Genomic DNA, 27,783 nt, shown 5'->3' with positions numbered 1-27,783 from the left:
ATGTTATGATGGTCACTAAATAGATGACTTGTCTTTCTTTGCCCCACCCATGCTCCTCCTAAATCGTTCATTATGTTTCGATAATTTTATTGTGAATTTACAGTGCAGGTTTTTTTGGGATATCAACCAGGTGATTTCCGGAGAGGCTTCTGGGCTTTCGAGAGTTGTCACTCTCATCGTCAGGGATTGAAGTGCAGACGTTGGAGAGACTACACCTGATTGGCCCGCCACCTACACTGGACTCCTCCCCCATTAAATACATAAAAACTTACTTCCGACATGCACTTCAATCCCTGATGAGAGTGACATTAGCTCTCAGAAACCTACCCGTAAATCACCTGGTTCATATCCTGAGAAAACCTCTTCATCAAACTTTTTATTCGTTTTTGTAATGCAGGTTTTATCAATCATTAGCTTCAGTTCACATACTATAGGGCAACATGAAAATTATACTCAAACACCTGGTAACAATTTTTGTTTTATTTTTACATTTGTATACATTATAAAAAAATTCAAATACACCTTACTCTGCCATTGGTTCCTGTGCCACCTCGATATCCCGACACTTAGCATGCTGGAGTTCTCGCCTTATATCTGGAGTGACCTTCGGGTGACCCTGGTACCTCAAAAGTTCAAGCAATGCTTCCTTTTGTTCTGAGCTGACATCCTGCTTGTAACGCTGCACAAAGGTGAGGAGTGCTTGGTGCCACAGCACTGGCAACTCTCTCTGGTCCCTTTTAAACCTGAAAATTAATGGTTTTTCAATATAACAATATAATGAAAATGGGACAGATAAATCTGTACTCTCAGTATCAGCCAATATAGGCATATCGGTTTCATTAAAATTGCTGATAATTTTATACAATTCATATACATTGGTTTTCTAAAGTAACACCTACTGCAGTCGCTTGATCAAGTAACAACGTACCAAGTTCATTTCTTCATAGAACATTGTATACAGTTTTATATAGGATCAGTAGTATTTTGGTATTGGCAGAAATTTAGTGTGTCTGCATACTATTTTACCATTGAAGATGCACTTAGCTCAAGAGGACAACTCGAAACTCGAAAGAGAAGTAGGGTGAAAACAAGTGTGAAACTATGGTGTTGGTTGTAGAAGGCATTTCACTTTTGTGTGTTGCAGTTTCTTATTATTGCTTGCTTTTTTGTTTGTGATTTCTGTTACAACTCGTAAGAACAGGGTGGCTATTCTAGGACCATGATAAAGTTCAAGTATAATTCCCAGTTTTCAAGGTGAACTTTCCCAAAATTCAAGGGTAAAAACATATGTTTTCTCTATTTCAACCTTATATATTACCGCCTCTAATCACTCACACACAGACACACAAATATTTTAACAATATAAAGGGTCTGTGCGATTCTAATGTATCCAACCTTCTAATTCAATTAAACGGTATATATATTTAAAATATTTTATTTAAGATGAAGAGCTTACCTTTGCCATTTCACATACTCAGGCTCGAATACATCAACAAACACAAGTCACAAATGTTAAGGAATATACTAATCTACAAAAAAATGTTAATTGTATGAGAATTTCAAACTCAAATTTAACTAAACAACTTCAAGATATATTTCAAAAATCTTCCGCCTGTCGGTTAGATTGTTCTGCAAAGGACATTAACAAAGTAAACGGACTGAGAGAATTCTGTTTTATTTTCCATGCAATTTCTTTTCCTTTCTCGATAAAAATAAAAATAAAAGCTAAACTGAAAAACTTGCCTTGGGGCATTTATAAATATGTATAAATTCTTTGGGATTTGTATTAAGAAAAGTTGCATTTTTTCACATCTATGGAGAAAAATTCACGCAGAATTCCCGGTGAGTAGCCACCCTGAAGAAGCACTTTTGGAGGGGGTATGAAAATAATTGGAAAAACAAAAGATGAAGAAAGTAATTAATGAAAGTCCAAAATGGGCAGAATTTTAAAACTTGGTACTGCCACACAGGAAACCCATGTCCTTGAATGAATCACCTCAGGGGTCACCCAGCCTCTAATCAATGGATAACTGCAGAGCGGTGTAAAGGTGGGAGGAGTGTGGTGCTGATCACACCCTCCACTATGATCTGACATAGACAATGCATGGGGCCCTTATGTGCCTACATGGCACAGGTACCTTTTCTTACATAATTCAATTTTTGCTCTGAAAGAAAAAAGTTGTAATCACGCGACTTACATTTTTATTATACATAAATTATGTTTGTAAACATAAAATGCCTGTAATTACACACTCAATCAGCGAAAACTTAGATGACAGAATTTCATGCAGTAATTTATAATGTAAAATTTGCTAAATGTGTACATTGCTCACCAATATAGATACACTATGAAGAAATGAAAATGTACTTGCACCATGGAGCTCCTCCACTGTGCCAATATTTCAAACACAAGGCATGAACAATGTTGTTTGGTCACACACAAATCTTGCAATATGTGGTTAAACAATGCCCAATGTGCATTGAAAAAAAGGCATGGTTTTTCAAAATTCTGGTGAAGAGCTCCCAATTGCAAATAATATATATATTCTTAGTACAACTCCAAGCTCTGAGGGAGATTTTATATCAAGTTGACACATGTTGTGTGCCCTGCTATGTCGCTATAGTGTGAAATCTTGCTATGAGCTCCAACTACAAATCATGTAACAAAAATAATAATAGTTGATATTATTATTGTAAGATTAAACCATTCCTGAGTAGGGATGGACAATATCGGAAATTTGATATCATGACACATCGTCAAAAAAATATCAGATGATACGATATGATATTTTTTTCCATATTGTGATATCGGCGATATATTATCTCCATGATATATATATACCACCAAATATCATGACAATATATTGCCGACACGATATATATTGTCAAATATTGTGACGATATGTATATACATTGTTGTTTTAAACTCGTGCATTGGAAGTTACACTGGGAAAACACGTTCTGCAGAGAACAGATGTATAAAAGCAGTTAAATATTCTTTTTAAATAGTATGACAATGTAACTATGTATTGCCAAAATATTGTGACAATATATCAACTAAAATTAAAACGTCATAAAAGAGAGTTTTTCTTGCGAGCAATATAATTCATTTCTGTAATGCATTGTAAATTACCAGAGAGAGAAGTAATACCAACTATGTATTTCAGACTGTTAGTGCTAAGCAGTTTAGTCTTAAATGCATGAACAATTGTTTGGATGAAAAGAAGTATGCACAATTGAGAGATTGATATCACTTTTGCTGTTGGTTTGTTATGAGAGATGAATTGATTATGTAATGCATTTAAATAATATATTATATATATGTGTATTAAAGAAACTTTGAATACATACACAATTTAGTGTTAACATGTTGCATATGTATTTTCTAATTTTTTACGTCACTCCATGTTGCATATGTGTAAAACATATGTTGTACCTGAAAGTTATACATGTCATATGTACTAAAATAATTATGTTCGTCATGCATTTTCTGTATTTCAAAAATACAGTTTGTATGCTTCTAATGTGAAATTGAATGTGTTGAAATATATTTAAAATAATTTGTTTAACACAAATGCTTTAGCACCAACTTCTCCTCATTTTGCATGATTTACAAGCATAATAACGTAGTAATAAATAAAAGTTGTTCAAAACATTGATCAAGATTAGTGTGTAAGAATTCCGCTTCAATTATACAGGGTCCGTTCTGAAAGTATCCGAACTGTCCGCAGCGTGGCGAGAGAATCGGTCGAGGGTTCGGGTAAGCTGCGCCAGGTGGCAGTGGGGACCTTAACCTTCAAAACAAGGCCTCCCTCAGTTGCCTGCGAGCAGTGGTTGAGGTGCAATTGCTCGTGTTGTGTACACGGAAAAAATGTCGCGTTGAGAATTTGCAGTTGGTGGAAATGGAGCGCACTTTGGAACAGCGCTACGCTGTGAAATTTTGTGTTAAATTGAAAAAAAAAAAAAACTTTATGGATACTTTAACCATGCTACGGGAGGCAAGTATGACCCCAAAAGCAAGAGACAAAGTTCAGAATGGCACACCCCCATGTCCCCTCGTCAAAAGAAGGCCTGAATGTCAAAATCAAAGGTGAAGACAATGCTATTTGTCTTTTTCGATGCGAAGGGGGTCGTGCACAAAGAGTTTGTACCTGCTGGGACCACCGTGAATGAAGCTTACTACAAAACAGTGCTTCAGCATCTCTGACAGAGTGTCCAGCGCGTCCGGTCTGACATCGCCGACAGGTGGGTGCTTCACCACGACAACGTGCCGGCTCACACAGCGCTGTTGGTAGGTGAGTTTTTGGCCAACGTACGCGTGGCAGTGCTGCCTCATCCCCCTTACTGCCTGGACTTGGCACCGGCTGACTTCTTTTTGTTTCCCAAGGTCAAAAGGGTGCTCAAGGGGAAGCGTTTTGCGTCAATTGAAGAGGTTCAAGCTGCCATGACTGCAGCATTAAAGAGGGTGTCAGTCAAGGACTTCCAGGACTGCTGTGAACAGTGGAAAAGTCGCTATACTCGCTGTATTGAGGCTGAAGGTGCCTACATTGAAGAATATTGACAGCAGTTGTAATTGTCATCAATAAATTGTTTGCAAATAAATAAGTTCGGATACTTTCAGAACGGACCCTGTATGCATCAATTTACCAAGAGTTTTGCTTTCAAATATTCAAAATTACATAAGAATTATAAAATACCTATTATGTAATGACAAAACTCAGTTTTGACACAAAATAAAAATAAACTTTGAATTCTTCAGAATTTCCAGCATAATTAGACTCTGTTAAAGTATAGCATGGTGTTTTTGCAGAATCCGTGAAAGACCAAAACACTAGAAAGCGGTATATAAATAAACTGATGCTTTCTGATGCTACTGGTATCGGCAAATACTGGCACATTGGCATTACTTTCAGCTCAGAAAAAAAAAAAAAAAACACGTGTTGGATGGGGGAAATGCACTGTGTAGAACAGCCACAAGCAACACATACTGACAATCTGTCATTCAGATGATGGCATGATATTGCTGCTCAGAAGCGATCCAATGTCCTGAAGGAGAAGAAACTTAACCATTTCTTTAAACTATTAAGTTCAATACTGGTTAACTTTATTTTCCTATCATCGTTACTACTGTAATGAGCACTGTAAGAGGAATGGCCAAAAATATCCGGATTCTGGAAAACAGAAAATTCAGATTCGGAAACTTTACTACTGTATCCGTATTTCAGAGGCCAGATTTAGGATTTCTTTTTGTCTGCACAAACACTAACCATTATCTTTGAAAGCTGACACTTTGTTAGAGTAATTTAAGTCTAGAGACTTGTGAATACTCTCCTGTGCTTATGAGCAATATTTGGAGGAGTTTGGCACAACATCGTCCATTGTTCAATTATTACGCAAGCTCTTGTGGGATGATGGAGGAGAGGTGGTTTCTACTCTCACTACTCGCAATACAATATGAGGTGGAAAGTTGGGGGAGGGGGAGCATCAAAAATCCACCTCGATCGGGGAATTATTTAACAAGCTTAAAAATGAAAGTTTAATTACATTTACTTTTATTTCGGCAGCTGCTTTATGGCATTTGGCCTGAAGAAATGTTGCTACATGGAATTTTATTTAGTATATGTATTATTGTGCAAAAAAATTAGAGAGCTTACTTCTCTGATATATGTAGTGACAACACTAGTAAAAATAGCAGAAACCAAGTGTGGAAAAACTAGAGGGAAGAATTTCTTTTGGAGAGGCACGGATTAGTTACTATAAAACTATATCATTCACTTTCTTTTCTAGTCTATTTGGGGCTAGGACTTGCTAACAGCAGGATGTCCATCCCTCTGGTGTTACCACACAGCTCATAAACATCACAGTATTCTCGATTAAATTTAAAGAGTACCAATTTTACCTGCGTGTGGGAAAGGCAGGCAAGGGGGGGGGGGGGGCACCAAATTGCTATTAACAAATGTCCTAGTGAAATGGAAATTGGTTGAATCACATGTACGCAAGTCGTCCTCCCCCAATGTTGGAGGGGTTAACGCTGCCACGTTTATAATCATGTTCAAGTTCAATTCTCTGTGAAAAAAATATGATTTCTCGTACTCGTATATTTAATATATTCAACAGTAGGTACGGTCCGGTAATAAAGCAGACTTGAAACAAAGATACATACATAGCTATAAGCAAGAATTAAACACACATTTAGGAGGAAAATAAATATTCAATATTATGGAATAAGACAATGAGAAACAGTACACAGTTGTAATGAATCATGCCTTCAGATAAATCCCAACAAAATCATTTTTTTCCCTTTCAACCTCTACAAGTTTTCACTTCAGCCTATTTTATGTCATTTCTGTTTTAATAATTCATTATATAATCACATATAATCTTAATGTTTGTACATATGACATATGAGAGCGTTTATCGCTGTTGTTTAAAAATCACTCCATAAAATGCTGAAAAAAACTTTAAATATTATAGTGTATATTGTATATTAAATTTGTATGTTTGCCATTCGGTTATCGCCGTGCAGTCGATAGTGAATTTACCAACAATTGTGTGCGACAAACTCAACGCTATTTTCTCTTGATAGACTATGAAATATGCTAGTACGTAGCAATAAAATTCTAAATATGCCTTATCCTGCAAAGTTTAAGAAATATGCATGCACAACAAAATTCACTCAAAATATGCACTTACATATGCGCTATCATATGCATCTCAAAAGACTCTTTGCAAATTCGTCGGAAAGAAAAAAGTATTTTCCGTAAGTTTTTGCATGCTACATGAAACACGCATTTCACATATAAATCCGGGCTCTACTGATGAGGAATCAAAAGCAACATCAAACAATGTGGGCATGTTTGGCTGAAACAAAGAACAGCTGTAGCTTCACAATGCTGTTGTCACAACACTAAATCTCATTGCTTTTCAGTTACCTAACACTAAATCTCATTGCTTTTCAGTTACCTAACTGCTACTCTTTTTTCAGTATGGAAATGGACTTGGCTGCGAACACATCAAGGAGATTTAACTTGAAATCCAGATTTCAAACATCCAGATTTGGCCATCCCTGGTAAGTACAATATTCATAGCAATACTGTATAAATTATTTTCCACATACTATAGATTCTTCTAAAATGTATATATATATTTTTTTAATTTTCTCATGGCATGTAATCAATTTTTTTTTTTTTTATAGCTAGTTTCAGGCCCTGGTCACCTCGAATTATCGAGACTACTGTAATATATACCGTGCGTCCATTTCGATCTTCAGCCGAGAGATCGGGAGAAGCATGGTGGGCGGCGCTGACGGAGATGCCGACATTTGCATCCTGTAATGACCGCTCATTTTTATGGACATATGCATACATTCATATAAATATTGCAAAACGAGCGCTAACCTGTGTTATAATTCATCATCTGTAATTCATCCAAGTTCTGCCCTTATATACACAAAAAAATACGCTTTAGAAATGATGTTAAGAGCCACAGATAATAAAACATTTTAATCATAGTTTTGACCAGTAACATCCTGCTTAAGTTTATATCCTTGAAAGAGTTTTGTGTCGATCGTTTGGAGGTTTCGAATGTGCAACACTGTATCAAGATTATGCTGCAGACAAAACCGTTAAAAGTCAATGGTTTTCGTGAGCTTCCTTCCAATCCGAAATCTCCGAGCTCAAGTTTTTTGTTCCTTCGTGACTAGACAGAGCTGTGAATATAGTGGCGAGCAGATGTAAACCAAGAGCGTGTTAATTTCGTACTGTGCGCAAGAGTGATATCCTTGGTTACTTGCCGTTACTTGTTTGTGTTATTGCAGTGTGTATGTGTGTTGTGTCAGTGAGATGATTAGAATGCCAGCCGCAAGGTTCACGTTAGAACAAAGAATTCTTATGTATGACACTTACGTGAAAACAGACTCGTGTCGAGACGTGTGTAGGCAATTTGTACAGAAATTCCTAGGCGTTTCACCTCCACATACAGATACGGTTAGACATCTTGTCCTTAAATTACGAGAAACTGGATCGTTAAATTTTAAAACACCTAAGCAAAAACGACGGATTCTAACCGAAGCAAAACTCGATGAAATTGGTGCAGCGTTAGAATGTTCTCCAAACAAACCTCTACGCCGTGAAATGGACGTGTCAAAATCATCAGCACATACAGCTACTAAGCTACTAAAATTAAAATCATACCCTTATAACACAGGTTAGTGCTCGTTTTGCAATATTTATACGAATGTATGCATATGTCCATAAAAATAAGCGGGCATTACAGGCTGCAAATGTCGGCATCTCCGTCAGCGCCACCCGCCACGTTTCTCCCGATCTCTCGGCTGAAGATCGAAATGAACGCACAGTATGTGTATATATATATATATATATATATATATATATATATATATATATATATATATATATATATATATATATATATATATATATATATATATATATATATATATATATATATATAATGGATAAAAGCAAGGAGGGCCAAAAGGGCTAAGTAAAAATCAAATAAGGTAAAAGGAAACACTCACCGGACAGTAAGAAAATTCAAAATTTTCGCTAATTTATAGCATCATCGGTGTGAGAAGAAACAGAAGACGGAACCGGAAGTTGGGGTCCTGCAGAGTTGCCAGGTCCCCATTGAAGAAGAAGCGGTGCGTAGAACGAAAAAAACACTGTTTCGTCACCAGGCTCGTCGTAAACTGTGAGTGTGTAGGATGAGTCGGGAGGGTGGGTGAGGGTTGGGCATTACTGGGTGGCCTTCTTCAGGCCAGGTGGAGTGGTTGCACTCATGGCCGATATATAGGCCCTCTCCCATCTTTTGCGAACAGAGGTGTTGGCTGGTTGGGGTAGGAGGTGGATGATCGCTACCCGGAAGCAGTCGTTGAAACTGATGTTGTGGTGGTTGGTGTGGACGGCGACAGTGAAGTCCAGGTTGTGGGTGGAGGAGCGGTGGTTATTGATGCGGAGGTTGAGGGCCGTTGATGTTTCCCCCAGGTAAAAATCACCACAGATGTTGCAGGTGAGGATGTAGATAAGGTTTGAGGCATGGCAGGTCCCTTTGGGATGGAGGGTAAATTTGCCAGTGGCCGTGTGCACCTGGAGGGTGTGAGAAGTGACGAGGATGGGACAGGTCTTGCACCTGGGTCGGTTGCATTTATGGGCAGGGGGGTGTTGGATGTGTGGTGAAGGAGTGTTGTGGGCCAGGATGTTTTGGAGGTTAGGGGGGCGTTTGAAAACCACCCTGGGTTTGTCGGGAAATATGTTTTTGGTTTCGGGATCACTGTGGGGGATTGGGAGAAGAGAGTGCAGTGTGTGCCTGATTTTGTTGAGGTGGGGATGATATTGGGTGATGAGTGCAGGTGGGTTGGTGGCAGCAGGTTTCTTGGTGGTAGTGGTATGTGAGGCAGCTCGTGATATTTGCTTGGTGACCAGGATGGAGGGATATCCACGGTTAACCAGGGCCTGGTGTAGGCGGAGGTTAAAATTCTGGCGGGAGGTGGGTGAAGTGTTCAGGCGCTGTCCCCTGAGGGCCAGAGAGAATGGAATTGCTTTTTTGGTGTGGAACGGGTGGGAGCTGGAGAAGTGTAGGTATTGCATGTGGTTGGTGGGTTTTATGTGGATGGAGGTAGTCAGGTGTCCTCCCTCGATGTGCACGTCCACATCCAGGAAGGTGATCTGGTTGGGGGAGTGTGTCCAGGTGAATTTTAGGGAACGGAAGTGGTTAAGTTGGTCCAGGAAGGCTGACAATGATGGTTCTCCATGTGTCCAGAGCATGAAGATGTCGTCGATGAAGCGGAGCCAGAGGAGGGGTTGGAGGGGTTGGGTAGCCAAAAACTCTTGCTCAAGTTGGCCCATGAAGAGGTTTGCATAGGATGGGGCCATTCTGGTACCCATGGCTGTACCTCGGATCTGTAGGAAATTTTGGTTTTCAAAGGTGAAGTTGTTACAAGTGAGGACAAGGTGGGCTAGGTGGGTCAGGAAGTTGGTGCTGGGGTTGTGAGGTTTTGGTCTGCTATTGAGATAGAATTCTATGGAGCGGAGGCCATGGGAGTGAGGTATGTTGGTGTAGAGGGAAGTGACATCAATGGTGGCAAGGATGGTATTTGGGGGCAATGGTGGGAGGGTGCTGATTTTCTGGAGGAAGTGGTTGGTGTCACGGAGGTAGGAGGGCAGAGCTTTCACAAGAGGCTGGAGATGGGAGTCAACAAAGGCTGAGATTCGTTCTGTAGGTGAGTTATAGCTGGACACAATGGGTCTGCCAGGGTTGCCAGGTTTGTGGATTTTGGGCAATAGATAGAAGGTGGGGGTGCGGGGATTGTCGGGTATTAACATGGCGGTGGTACGAGCTGTTAGGCCTTCAGGTGGGCCGCGGGTGTGGATGAAGTCCCGGATTTTGGTGAGGTGTTCGGCGGATAGGTCAACTGTGGTGGGTTTGTAGGTGGAGGGGTCAGCCAGCTGGCGGTTGGCTTCCGCCAGGTAGTCTTGAGAGTTCAAGACCACCGTGGTGGACCCCTTGTCAGCTGGGAGGATTTTGATGTTGTGGTTGTTGCGGAGGTCTCTGAGAGCTTTCTGTTGGGGGGGATTGAGGTTAGGTTGGTTGTGAAAGTTATTTAAGAATGAGCTGTCAGAGGTGGTGGAAATGACGGCAGTGATGTATCTTTCCAAGGGGTGGTTGGTGGGCAGGGGGGAGTGGATCTTGGGAGGAGGGGGGGCTAAATTGAAGGAGGCTCGGGTGGGTTTCACTGGTAGTAGTTTGGAGTGAGGGATTTTTGGCCCAGAAATGTTGCCATCGGAGGCTGCGAGCAAATGTGTGTATGTCAAAAAGTAGGCGGAATTGGTTGGGGGGAGTTGTGGGGGAGAAGGTGAGGCCTTTGGATAAAACAGCTATTTCATCAGTGCTCAGTTTATGGCTGGATAAATTGAGTACAGTCTGGTTGTTTTTGAGTGGGTTAGGGTCATTGGTGGTCATGGATCTGGTAGGGGTGGGTTTGTCCGTGGACTGGTTGTTTCCCAAGGTGCGATGTATGGGAGTGCAGTTTTGGTTTTCAGGGGGGGTCTGTGGTGGTGTGGGAGGGGTGGGCAATGGTAGAGGGGGGTCGGGTAATAGCGGGCATGTTGGTGTGGGACTGAAATTGGGCGGCAGTGGAAGGGGAAGGGTGCAGCCAGTCTGAAAAGCTTGACGGCAGAGATTGGAGAGTTTTTGGAGGTGTTTAGTGTTAAGATCACTGGCAATGGAATGGGCGGTGTGCCAGAAGGAGTCTATTTTGTGATGGTGGTTACCTGGGGTCAGCAACAGGATTTTGGTAAGGGATTGAATAGAAATGGACAGTTCTCGGGCGCGATTTAGCTGGGATCGGTACATGGCGTGGGTCAGTTCAATAGCGAAATTTCTCGCTAGTGGGAAAATCGTGGGTTTTATGCTTGGGGGCATGGCGGAAAACGGCAGTTTGGGTGTGAGGCTTTTGGGTGTTAGGCCTAATATCAAACATGAGTGCAGGAAGCGTGCATGGGACGTAGTTTTGGTGTAGGAAACAATAAGAGATCGCAGGCGGTTCAGTTGATAGGAGTTATACGTGAAAGGATTCATACCAAAAGTGGATAATAATGGATAAAAGCAAGGAGGGCCAAAAGGGCTAAATAAAAATCAAATAAGGTAAAAGGAAACACTCACCGGACAGTAAGAAAATTCAAAATTTTCGCTAATTTATAGCATCATCGGTGTGAGAAGAAACCGAAGACGGAACCGGAAGTTGGGGTCCTGCAGAGTTGCCAGGTCCCCATTGAAGAAGAAGCGGTGCGTAGAACGAAAAAAACACTGTTTCGTCACCAGGCTCGTCGTAAACTGTGAGTGTGTAGGATGAGTTGGGAGGGAGGGAGGGAGGGCGGGAGGGTGGGTGAGGGTTGGGCATTACTGGGTGGCCTTCTTCAGGCCAGGTGGAGTGGTTGCACTCATGGCCGATATATAGGCCCTCTCCCATCTTTTGCGAACAGAGGTGTTGGCTGGTTGGGGTAGGAGGTGGATGATCGCTACCCGGAAGCAGTCGTTGAAACTGATGTTGTGGTGGTTGGTGTGGACGGCGACAGTGAAGTCCAGGTTGTGGGTGGAGGAGCGGTGGTTATTGATGCGGAGGTTGAGGGCCGTTGATGTTTCCCCCAGGTAAAAATCACCACAGATGTTGCAGGTGAGGATGTAGATAAGGTTTGAGGCATGGCAGGTCCCTTTGGGATGGAGGGTAAATTTGCCAGTGGCCGTGTGCACCTGGAGGGTGTGAGAAGTGATGAGGATGGGACAGGTCTTGCACCTGGGTCGGTTGCATTTATGGGCAGGGGGGTGTTGGATGTGTGGTGAAGGAGTGTTGTGGACCAGGATGTTTTGGAGGTTAAGGGGGCGTTTGAAAACCACCCTGGGTTTGTCGGGAAATATGTTTTTGGTTTCGGGATCACTGTGGAGGATTGGGAGAAGAGAGTGCAGTGTGTGCCTGATTTTGTTGAGGTGGGGTTGATATTGGGTGATGAGTGCAGGTGGGTTGGTGGCAGCAGGTTTCTTGGTGGTAGTGGTATGTGAGGCAGATCACCTTCCTGGATGTGGACGTGCACATCGAGGGAGGACACCTGACTACCTCCATCCACATAAAACCCACCAACCACATGCAATACCTACACTTCTCCAGCTCCCACCCGTTCCACACCAAAAAAGCAATTCCATTCTCTCTGGCCCTCAGGGGACAGCGCCTGAACACTTCACCCACCTCCCGCCAGAATTATAACCTCCGCCTACACCAGGCCCTGGTTAACCGTGGATATCCCTCCATCCTGGTCACCAAGCAAATATCACGAGCTGCCTCACATACCACTACCACCAAGAAACCTGCTGCCACCAACCCACCTGCACTCATCACCCAATATCATCCCCACCTCAACAAAATCAGGCACACACTGCACTCTCTTCTCCCAATCCTCCACAGTGATCCCGAAACCAAAAACATATTTCCCGACAAACCCAGGGTGGTTTTCAAACGCCCCCCTAACCTCCAAAACATCCTGGCCCACAACACTCCTTCACCACACATCCAACACCCCCCTGCCCATAAATGCAACCGACCCAGGTGCAAGACCTGTCCCATCCTCGTCACTTCTCACACCCTCCAGGTGCACACGGCCACTGGCAAATTTACCCTCCATCCCAAAGGGACCTGCCATGCCTCAAACCTTATCTACATCCTCACCTGCAACATCTGTGGTGATTTTTACCTGGGGGAAACATCAACGGCCCTCAACCTCCGCATCAATAACCACCGCTCCTCCACCCACAACCTGGACTTCACTGTCGCCGTCCACACCAACCACCACAACATCAGTTTCAACGACTGCTTCCGGGTAGCGATCATCCACCTCCTACCCCAACCAGCCAACACCTCTGTTCGCAAAAGATGGGAGAGGGCCTATATATCGGCCATGAGTGCAACCACTCCACCTGGCCTGAACAAGGCCACCCAGTAATGCCCAACCCTCACCCACCCTCCCGACTCATCCTACACACTCACAGTTTACGACGAGCCTGGTGACGAAACAGTGTTTTTTTCGTTCTACGCACCGCTTCTTCTTCAATGGGGACCTGGCAACTCTGCAGGACCCCAACTTCCGGTTCCGTCTTCTGTTTCTTCTCACACCGATGATGCTATAAATTAGCGAAAATTTTGAATTTTCTTACTGTCCGGTGAGTGTTTCCTTTTACCTTATTTGATTTTTATATATATATATATATATATATATATATATATATATATATATATATATACACACACACACACACTTTGTGCATAGAAACTAAAATTATTATATTTGCTTACTTACCTCAAAAAGTGATGAACCACTGCATCAACTACTCTGTATGGCAAGGCATACTTCTTGTCGAAGAATATCCTGAGGAAAATAGAATTGGCTCCTGTGTATTCCATCTCTGCTATTTTCAGCAGAGCAGCTGAGGAGTGGAGGACAGGGATTGAGGTTTTCGCAATCACAGATCCGATGATCACTGCTTCCCTTAATGTACACGTTCCACTCTGTGTGCGATAAAAACATGAATATAATCAGACAAAATATTACAACTTACCAAAACATTACTTAAGTGACATTTTGAAATTTTCTTATTTCCACGTTGCAATTTAATGGTTGAATCCTATTAATTTCAAAGACTCCCTTCATTCTCTAAGGGTACGGCATCTAGAGAGCAGATAGTACTGCGTCACTGCTTTGATTGTTCCTGGGTGGCGGTAGTTGAAATTTTTTCCATTTGGTGGAGCTGGCATGTGTATCCTGGTTTACATCGTCTGCTTCCTGTTGTCAGGTGGTGCTGCCGGGTGGTGGTTGGGGGACTGGGACGTGCTGCTCAATGCGGTGCAATTCCTGTTCCCTGCGTGGCTTGAGGGGGGTCAGGTATGCGCACCGCATCTTTTCTTTTTCTGGTCAGGGATCTTTTTGAGGATGGGGTGCTAAGTTGGGAGTCCTTGTCCATTGTCCAGGTTAAGTGATTGATACATACACCAGCTCCGCGAATGGGAGAAATTGCAACTACCGCCACCAGGGAACAAACAAAGCAGTGACGCAGTACCCTATCTGCTCCAGACGCTGTACCCTTAGTGAATGGAGACTAAGGGTCTTCTAACCATTAAATTGCAATGCGGAAATACGAAATTTCAAAATTTCACGTGTCATTTTAAACTGTGTTTACTGCATACATCATGAACTACCAAACCATTCTATGAAAAATTGTGATTCAACCGTGGATGAAACCTGGATATTGGACATTCTTCTACCTAAGCTAGCAAGCCAACTTCAGCACCATTCTCACAACTTATATTTTAAGTAAGCCTGTTTTTCCTTTTCATCACTTTCCCTATGCTTTGGTTCTATCCTAAGAAGATGTAAGTGTATATTTAGATATATATATTATGCAACACAACCATAAATGATATATGCATTATTAATAAAAAAAATATGGCAATACATCAAAAATACTGATTTTACTCTAACATAATTTTATATACACTAAAAACTAGCAAAAAAAATGGTGTAAAAACCAGGGGTTTAAGTTTTCGCAATCAACAGGCATTAACCTAAACTAATTACTACACTGAGAATTTATATTCACTACAACCCAGCAAAAATGCTGCAGAAAGCTTAAAAATATGCAAAATAAAAATGAACACAGAACTTCATATCACACTAATATCAAATGCAATTCTACAGGTACTGTACTGTTATCCTCAGAAAGGTAAAAAGGTAAAGTGCTCCCCTGTGCTTAGCACCATGCCATGAAGGCGTATAGGAGGTGTGTGGGGTAACGACCCACACTTTCTTGTTCCGGTCGTGAGTTGGGGTGATGTGATCAGCATCACGCCCCTGACCTCTTTTACCCCCCAGGGTTCCCCCCCCCCCGTACCCATGTCATTCGACACTGGGTGGGTGCCGGGGCCACTTCCAACGTTAGAAAAGTTCCCGGATTTGAAATGGCCGGGGATCGAACTGAGCTCTGAGCTATCCTTAGAAAAGGTAAAACAATATGCAAAGTTGTCTATTTTTAGTGAAAACATTGCATCAAAGGCAATAATTCATATTGAAATATTTAACAGCTTTCACCCCAAACTTACAATTAGTCTATCAGCTCAGATAGATCACTTTAGATACTGTATACGTTATTATATTTTCGTGTGTGCTGTGTTTTATCTTGCTTTTTGGCAGGCAAGATGAAAATTCATGACCAAAATCACCAAAATATGATAAATAAAAGTACTTTCATTAACTTACATTTTTGTCAAAAAGCCCCCCTTGACCACCATATTTAATGGTATGTGATATAGTGGATCTTATTAATAGACTTTTAAACTGCAACTTGCATAGAAATAAGATGTCATGAATGATAAATAACTAATGAAGCAACATGGTTCAGGAATAGGAATACTCGTCATGGCCACCATTATGATGACTTCATTACTGACTAATGAGAGCTTAAAAAATTGGGGTCTTGGGTTTTACATTCAGAAATTAATGTACGATGCCCTCCTCAAAGGGTATGTTCTCCGCCAGAAGTGAAATAAGCTACCACTTTACCTTTAATTTCAACTGTACAGAGGTTGTTCCGCCTACGTTTGGCCAATTTCGTTCCTCCCACCCTGCACTCAGAATGAACTCACCCAACCTTGGTCAGGCATGTTTGTCAGTGTAGTGTGTGAGCTGTAAAAGTGTGGTTGTGTTTTCTCACTGGGCCAAAAATCCCGCCAAAACTGAGCCGCTTTTTGGGAGGAGTGCGTTGTATAACTTTCCAAGTGTTTGCATTTTCTCGCTTGGCCGAAAATGCTGCCAAAACAGTTGCTTTTGGGAAGGTTTTGTTGTAGCCTTTTATGACGCAAAGTTCAGTGTGTCGAGGTTCAGGAAGTAGTGTAAGAGCAAGAATTGTGACGTTAGTTTGACTTTATTCAAGAATGTGATCGGCAAGTATAAGGATTGCATGGCCCCAGCGTTCGGTTCTCCAGCAAAGGGGACGAGAACACGGCCGTGCACACAAGCAAACCACCAGTATGCAGGCGAAACTTCGCAGAATGGGCATGCAAGAGAATCCACCGACCCAAAGACAGATGGAAAATCATCTAAATATGTCTTTGGAAACTGTTAACAGCACCTTGCACTTGCATACTGGTTGTGGCTTGTGTGCACGGCCGTGTTCTCGTCCCCTTTGTTGGAGAACCGAACGCTGGGGCCATGCAATCCTTATACTTGCCGATCACATTCTTGAATAAAGTCAAACTAACATCACAATTCTTGCTCTTACACTACTTCCTGATCATTGACACACTGAACTTTGCGTCATAAAAGGCTACAACATAACCTTCCCAAAAGCAACTGTTTTGGCAACATTTTCGGCCAAGCGAGAAAATGCAAACACTTGGAAAGTTATACAACGCACTCCTCCCAAAAAGCGGCTCAGTTTTGGCTGTATTTTTGGCCCAGTGACAAAACACAACCACTCTTTTACAGCTCACACACTACACTGACAAACATGCCTGACCAAGGTTGGGTGAGTTCATTCTGAGTGCAGGGGGGGAGGAACGAAATTGGCCAAACGTAGACGGAACAACCTCTGTATTAGTAGGATTATTTTCCTGTAGTTTACGGTTATTACAAGCATAAGAAAACAGTTTTTCCTTATGATGTTTCAGGAGAACACACGCTCCCTTCATCAGACATTTATTTTCATTTTAACTAAAGATACAGTTATAACAACAGTTAGTAATTTTTTAAACAAAAAGAATCCGTTATATAATGGATGTTGCCAATGTTACATTGTTGTAATAGCAACTTAACTGTGAAAAGAAGCAGTCTGTTTTATTTTTATTTCAGATAAAAAAAACATTCTTTTTTATTTAAAATTATGAATCCCAAATATCATCAGGCAATTCAAAGTCATCATTGTTTTCACAAAGTCTCTTGATGTTTTCTGTTATATTAAATTTTAATGATGGTGGCTTACTCCATTTGTGAAAAAGAAAACTCCATACTGGATCTATGTTACCATTTTCTTTATTTAATTTATTCCAGTGTTCTTCTGCAATGAACGAAGCTTCCCATACATTCAACTCTATGTTTCCCGTCAATCTTTTTAAAATCCTTCTCTTTTTAATGAAATGCTTCTCTTCGATGATGTGAGCTGCCAAACCTTTTCTTAGGTTTAGATTTATAATGTCCAAATCATGTTCGTGCCATTTTCCTTGGTGTTTGTCCTACATAATCATTTGGACAGGAACAACTTATATTATATATTCCTGTGGTTTCCACATCTGGTAGAGTGTTTCTCATTTTGAATTCATTAAATGTACATTCCAAACTTCTTGGTGATCTAAAAACAATTTTGAAATTAAATCTTCTAAAAATTTTGGCAATTTTATGCGAGAATCCCTTGTGGAATGGAATGCACACAAATTTATTTTCAACAGATTTTTCATCTTTGTCTGTATTTCTCTTTTCCTTTAGTTTTCTTGCGAGTTGTCTTTTGATTTGGTTTATTCTGTTAGTGTGAAAGCCATTTTCTTTTGCTATATTAAAAAACTTTCTTCTTCATTTTTGATATCCTTATTATTAGAACATAAGTCTTTGTGCTCTCAGGAAAAAAAATTAAAAATATATTATCCATTGTTGTAGGTGAATGTTCTGAATTGGCATGGATGTATTTTTCCCCTGCTAATTTTTTCCTGTGGACTGATCTTTGAATTGTTGTGTCAGTTGTCTTAATTTGCAGATCAAGGAAAGAAATTACATCGTTATTCATGGGTTCGCAAGTGAATTTCATGCGACGATGTGATTCATTTAACAATTTAAATACGTCCGTGATGGTGATCTCATTTTTAGCAATAATAAGCACATCATCTACATATCTGATGTAGAGAATGATATCCGCACCTATCTCATTAAGAATTAAAAAATAATTCTACCATGCAAGCAATGCGTACTATTGTACTAGTAGGGCTGTATATCAGCTAGCAAACAAACATTACATTAAATCAAATAACTTCCTTATGGTTAATGGTAGAGAAAAGATCCAGGTGTCTCTGGACAACACTCTACAATTATAAAGTCAAAACGTTTAATAGTATGTTATAATTATTAAGTAATTTACGCTTAAACATTAAAACAGGCAATGAAAAATCTAATTTTATCGTTTTTGTTAATATATTTCAGAAAACCAGTTGAGTACGTATAACATATTTTATTCTGTAAATTTTCCAATTGATTTCCTTTAATTTGGTGCAAAAATCAAGGTTATATTTCTAATCTGTGAGAAGTTATACACATTTAAAGATTCCACTACAAATTCTGACGGCAGCCATATTGATGATGTCATTCCTCCGAAACTCGGAATGGGATTCTTTGGGACTTTTTGTGACAAATACAACACAAGTAGTAGTACATATTCCAGTAAGTTTTGTTTAATTTATTTGAATGTTCAGGTTAAACTCTAATTTGACTGGACAATAGTATGAGACAACCACATGTTCCATGCGAGTTACACCACAAAGGAATGGAAAGAGACTTTCAGTATTTTTTTATTTGAAAGCCAAGCCAAGGCACAGATACTAGAAAAGAGAAAAAAGAACCATCAAAAATAACCTATGACCAGCATACTCTACATCAAACATCCATTTCATTACACAACCTGCCAAAGATAGTTTGAATCAGATGAAATATTGTGTAAAAGACCAAAATAGCAATAAAAAAAATTAAAATGTTTATATTATTTATCATAAATCAATGTTGCACAAGGCATCTGCCATATCTTAAAAAAGAATTAGTAATTTTACAACATACCTCGCACAAAGGCAAAAGAATGCCTTTCATAAATGCTCCTGGTTTGTAGAGGGCCTTCTTCAATGCTCTGTACAGATAGAAATTCAGTTGCTTATATTCAGCAATGTTATCTCGCACACATGGATAGAGAACTAAAAAGTAGAAGCGCTGGGCCATTTTCTCTTTCATGTTACTGGCAAATATCCGAGTCGCCTGGTACATTGCAGCCGAAGACCATGAAGGTGGATCTATATAAATAACAAGTTATTACTTGCCTATATGGTACATTTCATTCATGGACATAAGAATAGCATGCATGGTTGTTGTTGATTTTTTAAGTCAACTTTATACACAGAAAGGATAATCGGGACCTACAGCTTAAAGTGGGATCTAAACCACCATGTGCCTCCACTGGGCATCGAACACGAGACTCCTTGATTACAAGGTGGTGATGTATGTTACCACTATGCCATTGGGGAGGTGACAATAGCATATATTGTAATGAACCTAAGAAAACTGGGCCATTATCTGCTCTATATTTTATCATCATTCACTTTTAATTTCTAAAAAAGCACATTGACTCTCTCTCTACCAGGTATATTTTAAAAAACTTCTCGCTTGCACAATCAGTGTCAATGGAGTTGTCCACCCATGTTGTGGACTACAGTTTGCTGAATCAGTTCCAAGATGGTTGACAAAACACAAGATCTCATAGTTGCCAAGTCTTGCTTTCATTTTATATTTTTTTCATTTATCACTGTCTTATTTGTGTGTTTTCTTGACTGTTGGAACCAATGTGAAAAAGTTACCTGATTCATTATTTAAATTATTTCTTATTTTTATAATTCTAATGCATTCTCAACCATTTCTTTCAAAGTTATTATTAGCACTTCCAATTAGTTTTTAGCTTGGTTTCTATTACATAGAAACATGTCATGTAAAACCTGACTTCTCTCCTTTCAAAATACTCTATGTGATCAAAAGTATACTGACACACTGCAAAACGTTTTATGCGTTTATCATAGAGGGCAACACAGTACTGCCATCTACCGCATAGAACACATAGTCAGCGAACTCAGTAGTCTGTAGACAGTGTGAGACAGCAGTATGGGATGGTCTGAGGAACTCAAGACTTTCAACGTGATCAGTTGGTTGGGTGCCACTTGTGTAGGAAGTCTGTGTGTGAGATTTTCACCCTCTTAACCCTTAGTTTGCCGCCGTAACACATATGTTACAAAAAAAGTATGTCCCTTGTAACCGCTGTAAAACACATGTTACAAACAGCTTTAGATACAATTATCGAGGGTTTGCCACACTTATATTTGTAAATTGAGGTTGAAACACTGACAGTTCGTTCGGGAACATGTTTTGCAATCATGTTTCGAAAATTCCAAATCCCCCCACCCCCTCCTTTCTCGGAATATGTCACGTGTTTGGGCTCACCCAAACACGTGTTCGCTCTTCAGTTGACAGACACAATAAATGCTTGGTATTTACGATGCTGTTTTCCTCCAAGCATCCAACGCTGTGATTTAGTACTGATAAGGCACACATTCTTCTTTGTGTTTAGACCTGGTGATCGAGCTGAAGTAGTGGCGGGGATTAGGGGATAGGGGAAGGAGAGAGGGGATTGGATGAGGTTTGGCATTGTCAGCTTTCTGTCGCCTCTATGTTAGAAATGCAATGAAGCTTGACGATAGCCAGAGGCCAAAAGCATGAGTCTAAAGCGTGCGTCTATCCAGAAGTATAGACAAAAGAAAGGATTGCAAAGGCTCCGTCCCTCCTCTGTTAGGACTAACAAACGCCTCACCATAAACACTTCGTATCATATAACAGCTCATCGATTTCCCTAACGCACAAACGTTTCCTTCCGGACATATTTCCACAAAGAGCCGAGTCAAAAGGGAGAAATAGATTCACAGTAGCTACACAAGATGCAAGTGCGAACGAAAAAAGCAAAAGTTCGGGTTTTCTCCCCAAAGCAGCTGGAGAAGAGGGGGCAAACTCCACATTTTTATGATTTTTTCATTGAAATTGGGGGGATGCAGCCCCCGCCCGTAACCCCCCCCAACGGTTGGGGCATCCAAATTTTACATGGTTGCATGCACTGATGTTCTGCCTGCAAAACAAAAGTTATCCGAAGTAGATTGGTCCCATTGTGTCAATTATAACAATTTTATGAATAATATGCAAATTGGCTAAATTTCGCTAGAGTTTTACGTTTTGCCTTATTATTCAAATTGTATTGCACCCACGAACATGAATCAAGTTTCATTCTGTTGTGGAAGGTCCATTCTTTTTAAAAAAAAGCAAAAGTTCCGGTTTTCTCCCCAAAATAGCTGGAGAAGAGGGGGCAAACTCCATATTTTTATGATTTTTTCATTGAAATTGGGGGGATGCAGCCCCCGCCCGTAAGCCCCCCACGGTTGGGGCATCCAAATTTTACATGGTTGCATGCACTGATGTTCTGCCTGCAAAACAAAAGTTATCCAAAGTAGATTGGTCCCATAGTGTCAGTTATAACAATTTTATGAATAATATGCAAATTGGCTAAAGTCGCTAGAGTTTTACATTTTGCCTTATTATTCAAATTGTATTGCACCCACGAACATGAATCAAGTTTCATTCTGTTGCGGAAGGTCCATTCTTTGAAAAAAAAGCAAAAGTTCCGGTTTTCTCCCCAAAGTAGCTGGAGAAGAGGGGGCAAACTCCAAATTTTTATTTTTTTTTCATTGAAATTCGGGGGATGCAGCCCCCGCCCGTAACCCCCCCACGGTTGGGGCATCCAAATTTTACATGGTTGCATGCACCGATGTATTGCCTGCAAAACAAAAGTTATCCGAAGTAGATTGGTCCCATAGTGCCAGAGTTGTTACGATTTTTCTCCATTATGTATACGAATTCAAATTTCCCGCTCAAAGCCTCGGCGACACTGGGCTTACTTTCGTCAGACCGTGCGGCGTACTAAGGGTTAAACATCCCTGTGTCCACCGTTTCTGATGTTATAGTGAAGGGATGGATGTGTACAACCCAAAAATCGTGCAGGCCAACCTCCAATGTTGACCTCCAGAGACCATCGAGTGTTGAAGAGGGTCGTACAGCATTATCTTCAATCATCCATCGCCACCATCACACAGGAATTCCGAACTGCATGAGGATCTACTCCAAGCACGATTACTGTTTGGTGCAAGGTGCTGCAACTTGGTTTCCATGGCCGAGCAGCTGCCCATAAGTCAAACATCACACAGACAAATGCCAAACGCCGCCTCGTGTGGCGCAAGGAGCGTCGAAACTGGACCATAGAACAGTGGAAAACCGTTGTGTGGAGTGATGAATCACAGTACACAATGTGGCGATCCGATGGTAGGGTGTGGGTGTGGCGAATGCCTGGTGAACGACATTTACCAACCTGTGTAGTCCCGACAGTGAAATTCGGAGGTGGTGGGGTTACAATGTGGTCATGTTTCTCCTGGAGGGGGCTTGGCCCCCTTGTTGCTTTACATGGCAATGTCATGGCACAAGCTTACGTTGACATTTTAACAGCTTTCATGCTGCCTACTGTCGAAGACCAGTTCGGAGATGACCATTGTGTCTTTCAACACGACCGAGCACCCGTCCATACTGCAGGGCTTGTGGGGGAGTGGTTTGACAACAAGAACGTCCTACTAATAGACTGGCCTGCACAGAGTCCTGATTTGAATCCTATAGAACATCTCTGGGAATTTTTGGAATGCCGACTTCATGCTAGACCACACCGATCCACATCAATACCACTTCTCATTTTGGCACTCTGCAAGGAATCGGCTGCCATTCCTCAGGAAACCTTCCAGCACCTGATTGAAAGTATGCCTGTGAGAGTGAACGCTGTCATCAAGGCTAAGGGTGGGCCAACATTGTATTGACTGCCAGTGTTCCCGATGGAGGGTTGCCCAAACTTGTACTTCTGATCACATAGAGTATACCTAAAATGTTCCAAAGTTCTTTCTTTTAGTTTGAATTTACACCTACATTCTAAACTATATATTTTTGAACTGAATAAAAAATATATATTTTTTTTTTAATATTTTGAGATGGCATTCATAATTTTTCTTCCAAGTTTGGGTCTCTTTCATTTCTTTTTTATACATTATTCTCGCAATATCTTTCAGAAATCTCTTATAACTTTTTCTGAATTGAATTCCTTTTCTTTACTTAAAAAAAATTCCTGCATCTATGAGATCTTGGGATTTGTCAACAACAAACAATTAAGCAATTCAGCAAACTATGAGACGATTCGGACACATGAAGAGGAAGGATGCAGAAAGACTACCAGTAAGAGCTTACAGTGCACAAGGAGTGAGAATAAGGCCAAAGGGGAGACCAAGATGTCGGTGGAAAGAGCAGATAGCGGAGAGTTTTAGGAGAAGAGGACAAGATTGGAACACCTTGGAGAGAGAGGAGTGCTGGCAGACCAGGAAAACATGGAGAGGCTTGACTTCTATGCCTACCCAGCCAGAGGCAGGAAACAGCAAAGGATGATGATGATGAAATCCACAACACAACCCACATCTATTGGGTCTGATGTTGCAAAAGAGAAGGTGGTGAAACATTACCTCTTACAAAATAATATGATGTGCTGTCTTGAAATTAAATAGTTGAAAATAATGCATTTTCCAGTACAAGGCATAGTCAGCAAATGCAAGAAACACAGATTTCATCAGGACTCTTAACCTGGTCTATGGTATACCATTGCTCTACTGATTACATTCATCAATTTATCACAGTTTTTCTTCAAAATATTCAAGAATTCCATTGGTATAATGTAGCTGTTGTGGTCCAACTGGAAGGGCATCTGATTGTCATGTGAGGGACCTGAGTTTGATTCCCGGAGTGGATCATCAAGGTCGGAATTTTTCCAATCTTGTTCAAGCATAAAGCTGCACTGGGGATTCACCCAGCCTCTAATAAATATGTAAGGGGGGGGGGGGGGGTAAAGACAGCCGGAACATGGTGCATATACAACACATACCTTACAGAGGAGAATGTAAAAAATAAATGGAGTAGGAAATAAAGTGACTGCTCCTGGGGGCATTCGATCAGCAATCCAGCCAATAGGCAGCGCTGCTGCAGTCATGTGAGACTGCTCATTTCCCATCATCCATAGTGGTAGTGTGACTGCACTTGAGATCAGCTGAGCTTCAGGCCTGCTTCCGCTGTGCTCAGAACTGAAACGTCTAGATTTTCTTTAAAAATGCCTGATCATCTTATTCCAGTTATTCTTTACCTTATTCTCTGTAAGCTGTGTGTGATATGTAGACGTATTCTCCAAAATGGATGTACTACACACATCACAATTTTGTTTCATAACTGCTGTCACAACCATTTAAGTTACCCCTTGCAATGGAAAATGCAATGTCACCGAATAGGTCAAAACAAAGTGACTATTTGTTTGGACTCAATACTGCTAAGTTGTATGCTGTTTGACATCACCACTAATGTTGTCCATTTAACCTTTAGACGGTCGAGCAGGTTTACAAAAGCAACCCCGTTCTGGTCCAGGCTTCTCGGTGGGAATTTTAAATTCGAACAATCTTTGGAAGAAAATTGTTATAACTCTGGCACTATGGGAGCAATCTACTTCGGATAACTTTTGTTTTTCAGCTAAAACATCAGTGCATCCAACCGTGTACAATTCACAATGCCCGACCGAGGAAGGGGGACTTGGGGGGTACAACCCCCGAATTTCAATGGAAAAAACATAAAAATCTGGAGTTTGCGCCCTTTTTTTCCTGCTATTTTGGGGAGAGGGTGCGAACTTTAGTATTATTTTCAAAGAATGGACATTTCCAAAGAGAATAAAACATGCTACATGTTCCTGGGTGCCATACAAGCTGAATAATAAGCCAAAATGTGAAACTCTGTTTTTTACGAAAAATATGTAGTTTGCATATTGCTTAGAAAATTGTTATAACTCGGGCACTATGGGAGCAGCAACCGTGTACAATTCAGAATGCCTGGAGTTTGCCCCCTCTTCCCCTGCTATTTTGGAGAGAAGGCACAAACCTTAGTATTCTTTTCAAAGAATGGACATTTCTCAAGAGAATGAAACATGTTTCATGTTCCTGGGTGCCATACAAGTTGAATAATGAGCCAAAATGTGAAACTGTTCGGAAATGTGGCATGGATATGTTGCGGAGAGGGGGAAGGGGGAGAATGTGAATTTCCCAGGCTTGCTCCAGACCTGTGTCAGAGTTTCCACCCAAACATAAGAGTATGAAGGTCCAAAAAGCACATCCATTTCGTAATCAGCACCATGATACCATATGGTATCATCGGGCCAGTACGACCTTACTTTTGATGATACCATATGATATCATCGGGCCAGTAAAGGTTAAGCACAATACTGGTGCAAAAGTAATGAAAAATTGATTTGCTTTGCTTTATTTTACTTTGCATTTCTGCCACTTTTGACTAATTGCGAAGATGAGGATGAGTGATATGTAATTGATGAAGGGACATTCACAAAGAACACTCATGCCAGGATTCGAATCAGGGACGTCTGGCATCGTAGCTTGCTGTGCGATGAAAAGATAGAAGAGAAGTATCACCTCTTGAACACAATGTATGAATAACATCACTTTATGTACACTTTTGCATCGTCAGTGTAGGAGAAAATGAAAAAAAAGCATGCAAAATGGCAGTGCAGACAGATCAAGAGCATTAAACAAAATAAACACACACAATACCTGCAGCAAAATGTACAATATGCTCACCTGTTACATACAAAATCTGCTCCCAGTTTCTCAAATTAGGAACTATCTTGAAAGCCTTAGGGATTTTTCCACTTCTGTATTTAGACAGAACCTGTCGGACTCCTTCATACATTTCCTTGACACGAGGATCCAATTCCTGTATTTGCAGACCTGATGGGAGAAGATGGCATTGAGAGATTCTGGCACAGATTAACAAGTTAATAAAGAAAATATTACAATCAAGCCATTACTTGTACTAATATACTAAATGAAATAATGTACGGCTTACTTGCAATCCTATTAAGGTAATAAATAATGTGCTAATTAAGGATAAGCACCCAGATACATTATCCTCAAAAAAATTGGAACTGCAAACACGTCATGTTGGTGAATGGATAAAAGTTTACTGTAGTGAATGTATCGAATTAATGTGACTATTTAACAAAATAACAAAATTTGAAGGTGTCACAACTTGTGGCCATGCTCTATCATTCATGCATTAACACACATACCATTAGCCCCATCTAGTTCGCTGCACTTTTTGACACTCGGTGTAGTGCATTGTATTCCAATGTCAGGGTGGTGCAAGGAAATGACGTTCAACCAAGTAGACGGAAAGCGATGTTCAAGTTCAGAAGATTCAACAAACGCAAGTCTGCTGCTTTAAACGTTCATTTGATTAGTTAGCACGCACCATGTGTTCATACACCACACATACACCGACCCAGAACATAGTGCAAACAGTGTAGCACCATGTAACCAAGTAGATACTTTGGTGCAAAGAAAGAAAAGGTCTATCGCAACAGGCCATGGACTATCATGGAATTCCAACACAGCATTCAGCGGGCAATTGACTCTGATTCCTGATGTGTTGGTGGCTATCTTGTGTAACATGAAGAGGCCTGTGCAGGTATGCATTGATGCTAAAGGGGACCACTTCCAACACTCGCTCTGAATTCACCATTCTCATACACCAAGGTATATCCGTAACAAATTTCATTACATTATGACTAATAGTCCAGGGCCAAAAGTGAGTGAAACACTCTGTACATGAAAATAATATTAAAATGTAAGATGTCGGTGGAACATTGTCAACAGTATGTTCTTGCTATAACAGTTTCCCTCCTTTGTTCAGAACACAAAGTCAGTATGTCCATATACACCATCGAATGTGAACTACTGCTTTTAGCTGAGCTCTTTTACATGTAATAATGAAAACAAAAATTATTTTCCCAATGTGCTTCAATTAGAGGGTCCTATAGAAAACACCTAATTTTCAAAATTTTCAGATTATGGAAACAATTTCTGGAATTTCAATAGTAACAATGTAATTTGAATATGTCATACTTTTATATGTATACTAATGAACAAAAAAAGGCAGAACTGAAATTTCGTGTGTAGTTTTCAAGCGACACATAAATTGCTGCCAAATGGTGCTACGATATATGAGGGGTTCAGAGCACAGGTGGCATAACTCCATTGAAGGCAGTTTTGAAAAAAAAAAAGGTGCATCCTCAGGTAGTTGGGGTTTTTGCTCATTTCGTTACAGCATCTCAGTAGCAAACTGTTCGCATCATGGTATGTCTTATGGTTGGAGCACCTAAACAATTTGCACTTTGTATGTACAGATGAAGACCATTATGCAACACCTTGTTAACTGTTGAGCATGGGATGTTCAGCTCTTGTGATGCTCTGCAAACTGA

At 40.7% G+C, this 27,783-nt stretch overlaps 1 protein-coding gene across 1 annotated transcript in view; it reads right to left on the bottom strand.

The window, feature by feature from the left end:
• Positions 1–460: 460 nt before the first annotated feature.
• Positions 461–27,783, bottom strand: part of bys (Bystin) — a 47,824-nt gene continuing 20,501 nt past the window's right edge. Inside the window, exons 4-7 of the mRNA XM_083129773.1 lie at positions 26,102–26,251; positions 19,371–19,597; positions 13,866–14,074; positions 461–743 (exon numbers count right to left, since the gene is read on the bottom strand). Of these exons, the coding sequence (XP_082985899.1) occupies positions 524–743; positions 13,866–14,074; positions 19,371–19,597; positions 26,102–26,251 (806 nt within the window). The 3' untranslated portion in view covers positions 461–523. The remainder of the gene's footprint in view (positions 744–13,865; positions 14,075–19,370; positions 19,598–26,101; positions 26,252–27,783) is intronic.

This window comes from Lepisma saccharinum, chromosome 10 (assembly GCF_977018435.1).
Source record: "Lepisma saccharinum chromosome 10, izLepSacc3.1, whole genome shotgun sequence".
Taxonomy (NCBI): Eukaryota; Metazoa; Arthropoda; class Insecta; order Zygentoma; family Lepismatidae; genus Lepisma; species Lepisma saccharinum.
Note: the sequence above shows the minus strand (reverse complement) of the source record. Positions and strands in the feature narration are given on the sequence as shown.